Raw genomic sequence first — 3,722 nt, 5'->3', positions numbered from 1 at the left:
CGGACCTCTGAGCAGGTCCTGTTGGAGGGTTTCAGTGGTCACTTTGTGTTACAGCACTGCTGACAGCAAACAGTCCTTCATGTGCTCTGACTCCATGGATGGAAACAGATTCTGTGATATGTGAAGATCATGTGAGTCATTGGCTGATGTCTGTGTGTGTTTCACACAGTGCCGAGGCTTTCATCCTCCTTAATGAGCACAGTCTCCTTCCAATCCAACAACCTATTCTGAAGTGTGTCCCACTGAGGTGATCGGCCTCCCCTCCCCTTCGTTCCAGGACTACTCTGAAAGTGGTCACATACAAGGACTCACATAGAAATGAGAGAAAGATCCATGGAGCATGTCCAAAGTAAAACCTGGAAAGATGATCATAAACAGAACTGTTGTTCAAGAACACTTTAAAAAATTATACCAAAGTCTTGCTTCATGATAAAAAACTATAAAAAAAATATGAGGGGTGGCTTTTGCACAATGCTGAAAATAAATAAATTAGTAACTGACATAAATTAACATCAGCTAATCATTGAATCCTCCCTTAGTTATGCTGCAATAGGTGTAGGCTGCTGGGGGATTCCCATGATGCACTGGGTGTTTCTTCTTCACTCACTATGTGTTAACAGACCTCTCTGCATCGAATCATATCTGTTATTAACCTCTGTCTCTCTTCCACAGCATGTCTTTATCCTGTCTTCCTTCTCTCACCCCAACCGGTCACAGCAGATGGCCCCGCCCCTCCCTGAGCCTGGTTCTGCCGGAGCTTTCTTCCTGTTAAAAGGGAGTTTTTCCTTCCCACTGTCGCCAAAGTGCTGCTCATATGATTGTTGGGTTTTTCTCTGTATCTATTATTGTAGGAGCTACTGTACAATATAAAGGTCCTTGAGGTGACTGTTGTTGTGATTTGGCGCTGTGTAAATAAAACTGAACAGATTTTATTTGATTAACATCTAATTACAGACAAAAGACTCGTCTATTGAGCCTATACTGTATAACAAGGTTATTGTCGTAGAACTTGTAACGTTGGGTTGTGTTCAGTGGTTGAGAGGAGGCGGTAGAAACCAGGATAGTAGGAAGAATACACGATCACACTGGTACTGAGAACTTCCCAGTTGAACGGCTGCTGCTTATCAAACATGACAGACAGTGTTCTGTAATGTTGCAAAGTTTTCTGGAGAGGTAAAACATATAAAGTCCGTCTTTCTCCATGTATTTGCGTGCAAGCACGTTGCTCCCATAAATCACAGAGAGGGCAGTGGCGCACACTAATGACATCATAAACCCTCGACATTAAAGAGACACCACACCACTGTGACTGCTACAAACTGCTTAACCAAACTTTTGGTTGTTCAGGAAACAGTTTGCCAGTCACAGGTTTTAACTTGTTCCGTGACGTAAATTGTACAAAGTAAGAAAAAACAGGTTTTCCTGGACCCCACCTGTTACTAAATACCTGGCAGGTCCCCAGACAGCTGTTGCTATTGTCTATTTTGTCTGATTGATCACTTAAAGTGAAAATGTGGTTTAGATCCTTTTGCAGGTAATGCCTGATTTTTTTTTCAGTGCTGTAGAACAATCAGAAAGGATGGTTCCCACAAAGCATGTTCTGGTCATGTGTCCCTACAGTGTAACAAAGACAAGGATAGGTGTGTGTTATAATGATGTGTATGTGTTACAGGTGTGTGTGTGGACGTCTGCCACAGTATGTTAGTGTACACCTCTGTGGACGTGAGAAAAAGCTCAAGTCTGTGGATTGTCCTGTTGCAGGTGTGTGTGTGCTGCTGCTGTCTGCACCGACTGTTTCTGCAGATGAGGAGATGAAGTGAAAACAATCAGTGAGACTCCAACAAGAACACAAATACATTTACTCTGTGTGTGTGTGTGTGTGTGTGTGTGTGTGTGTGTGTGTGTGTGTGTGTGTGTGTGTGTGTGTGTGTGTCCTCCAGTGTCTCTGTCTGTCAGTCCAAACCTTCAGCAGGTCTTCAGTGGATCTTCAGTGTCTCTGAGTTGTGTTGATGATGGACAGACAGCTGATGGATGGACAGTGAAGGGGAGCAGAGGAGGACCCACTGAGGACTGTGGAGCAGCTGCAGCTTCAAGCTTTGGGCAGTTTAATAGTTCCTCCTGCATCCTCTCACCTCTCACCCAGTCAGACTCTGCAGCTTACTGGTGTGAAACCAGTTCTGGACAGAGTGATCAGATCAACATCACTGTAACTGGTACACACGCTGCTTCATCTGCTGCTGCTACAACATCTGGACGTTTCTCTGCTCTCATTAACTCTGTTTGTCTCTGTTTGTCAGTTAAAGGTGTGATTCTGCTGATCCCGGCCCTTCCTGTGTGGACAGGAAGTGATGTCACTCTGCAGTGCAGCAATGGGAAAATAGCTGCAGCTTATTTCTTCATTAAAGGGAGTCCACTTGAACATAATCCTAAACTAAAGCACATCCTCACTAAAGTCCAGCGGTCTGATGAAGGTCTCTACTCGTGTTATACTGATATTCATGAACGTTCTCCTCAGAGCAGACTGAGGGTCAGAGGTCAGGACACTAACATCACTTCCTGTTTATAGATACAAACCAGCCTGGTGACCTGATAATGAACTGACTGAACAATCTTCATAATCTCTCCTGTAGATTCTCCTCCCAGTACAACCTCTCCTCTTCTTCTCGCTACTCCCTCCTCTTCCTCTCCACACTCTTCCTCCTCCCTTCCTCTTTATCTCCTGGTCCTCCCTGTAGTCCTGGTCCTGGTTGGAGGTGTGGTTCTGTGGAGGAAACAGAGAGGTATGTCTCACCTGGACTAACCAGGTAACCCCTTTAACCCGAGGCTCTCTGAGAGTGACAGTCAGACTTTACATTTGATGACCTACTTCCTGATTCTAACCGAGATGATGCTCAGAGCTACCAGCTAAGCTCCACCCTCCATTAAGCTTCGCTCATTCTGGAGGTGAAGGTGTTTGTAATGGTCGTGGTCAGCTTTAGTTGACATTTATCTGGTTTCACATAGATGATGGTTCAGCTGGAGACTCTGGAGTCACATCTTCATCTCTTCACAGAGCAGCAGATTCAAATTAAGGATTTCATGAAACTTTTCGGTCTGAGCTCAGAAATGCTGATGTTTCTCTGTGTGATGTAGGAGGTCGGGGAGCAGAGCTGTGGAGCTGTGGAGGTGACGGCTGTCTGAGACGGAGCGTCTGCCTCTGCTGTGAGTCTCCTTCATGTTTCTCCACATGTATTATCTGTGTTTCCACCACTGGAGGGCGCTGTGGGTTATTGATGTGTGGGAACAGCCAATCACTGCAGGCTGAATGCTTCTCTTTGGTCATGTGACCATTTGATCTCTGATCAGTGCGTTCTTCAGTTTCAGGCCTGTTTCTGCTGACTGCTGCAGGTGAGCTGATGTTCCTACACCTGTCTGTCCTCATCATGACCTCTGACCTTTGGTGACCTTTAGTGACCTCTGTCCTGTTGCAGGTGTGTGTGTGCTGCTGCTGTCTGCTCTGACCGTTTCTACAGGTGAGTTGAAGGTAACGGGAACTCTGAGGTGATGTAGGTGCTCTGTGGTGGCTGCTCCATCATCATGTCTAACAATCCTCGGAGTCATGAAACCGCCGCTTTTTCTTCTCTCCTTTATCTGACTCACCGTTTAAAGCTGATAGGCTGGCAAATAAAGCTTCTCTGTTCTTGTACTTGGATCAGCTGATCAGAGGAAGACACAAAATAATG

The 3,722-nt window shown here is 45.5% G+C and overlaps 1 protein-coding gene across 1 annotated transcript in view; it reads left to right on the top strand.

Moving 5' to 3' along the window:
• Nucleotides 1-2,348: 2,348 nt before the first annotated feature.
• The window catches only part of LOC309703215 (uncharacterized protein), a gene marked incomplete at both ends in the record, with an annotated part of 4,668 nt that continues 3,294 nt past the window's right edge, over nucleotides 2,349-3,722 (top strand). The window contains 6 exons of the mRNA XM_082527927.1: nucleotides 2,349-2,361; nucleotides 2,406-2,534; nucleotides 2,631-2,780; nucleotides 3,133-3,201; nucleotides 3,358-3,387; nucleotides 3,471-3,512. Coding sequence (XP_082384053.1) covers nucleotides 2,349-2,361; nucleotides 2,406-2,534; nucleotides 2,631-2,780; nucleotides 3,133-3,201; nucleotides 3,358-3,387; nucleotides 3,471-3,512 — 433 coding nt within the window. The remainder of the gene's footprint in view (nucleotides 2,362-2,405; nucleotides 2,535-2,630; nucleotides 2,781-3,132; nucleotides 3,202-3,357; nucleotides 3,388-3,470; nucleotides 3,513-3,722) is intronic.

This window comes from Aulonocara stuartgranti (genome assembly GCF_965226115.1).
Source record: "Aulonocara stuartgranti genome assembly, chromosome: 3".
Classification (NCBI taxonomy): Eukaryota; Metazoa; Chordata; class Actinopteri; order Cichliformes; family Cichlidae; genus Aulonocara; species Aulonocara stuartgranti.
The sequence above is the reverse complement of the archived record's forward strand: the minus strand, read 5'-3'. Positions and strand labels throughout refer to the sequence as shown.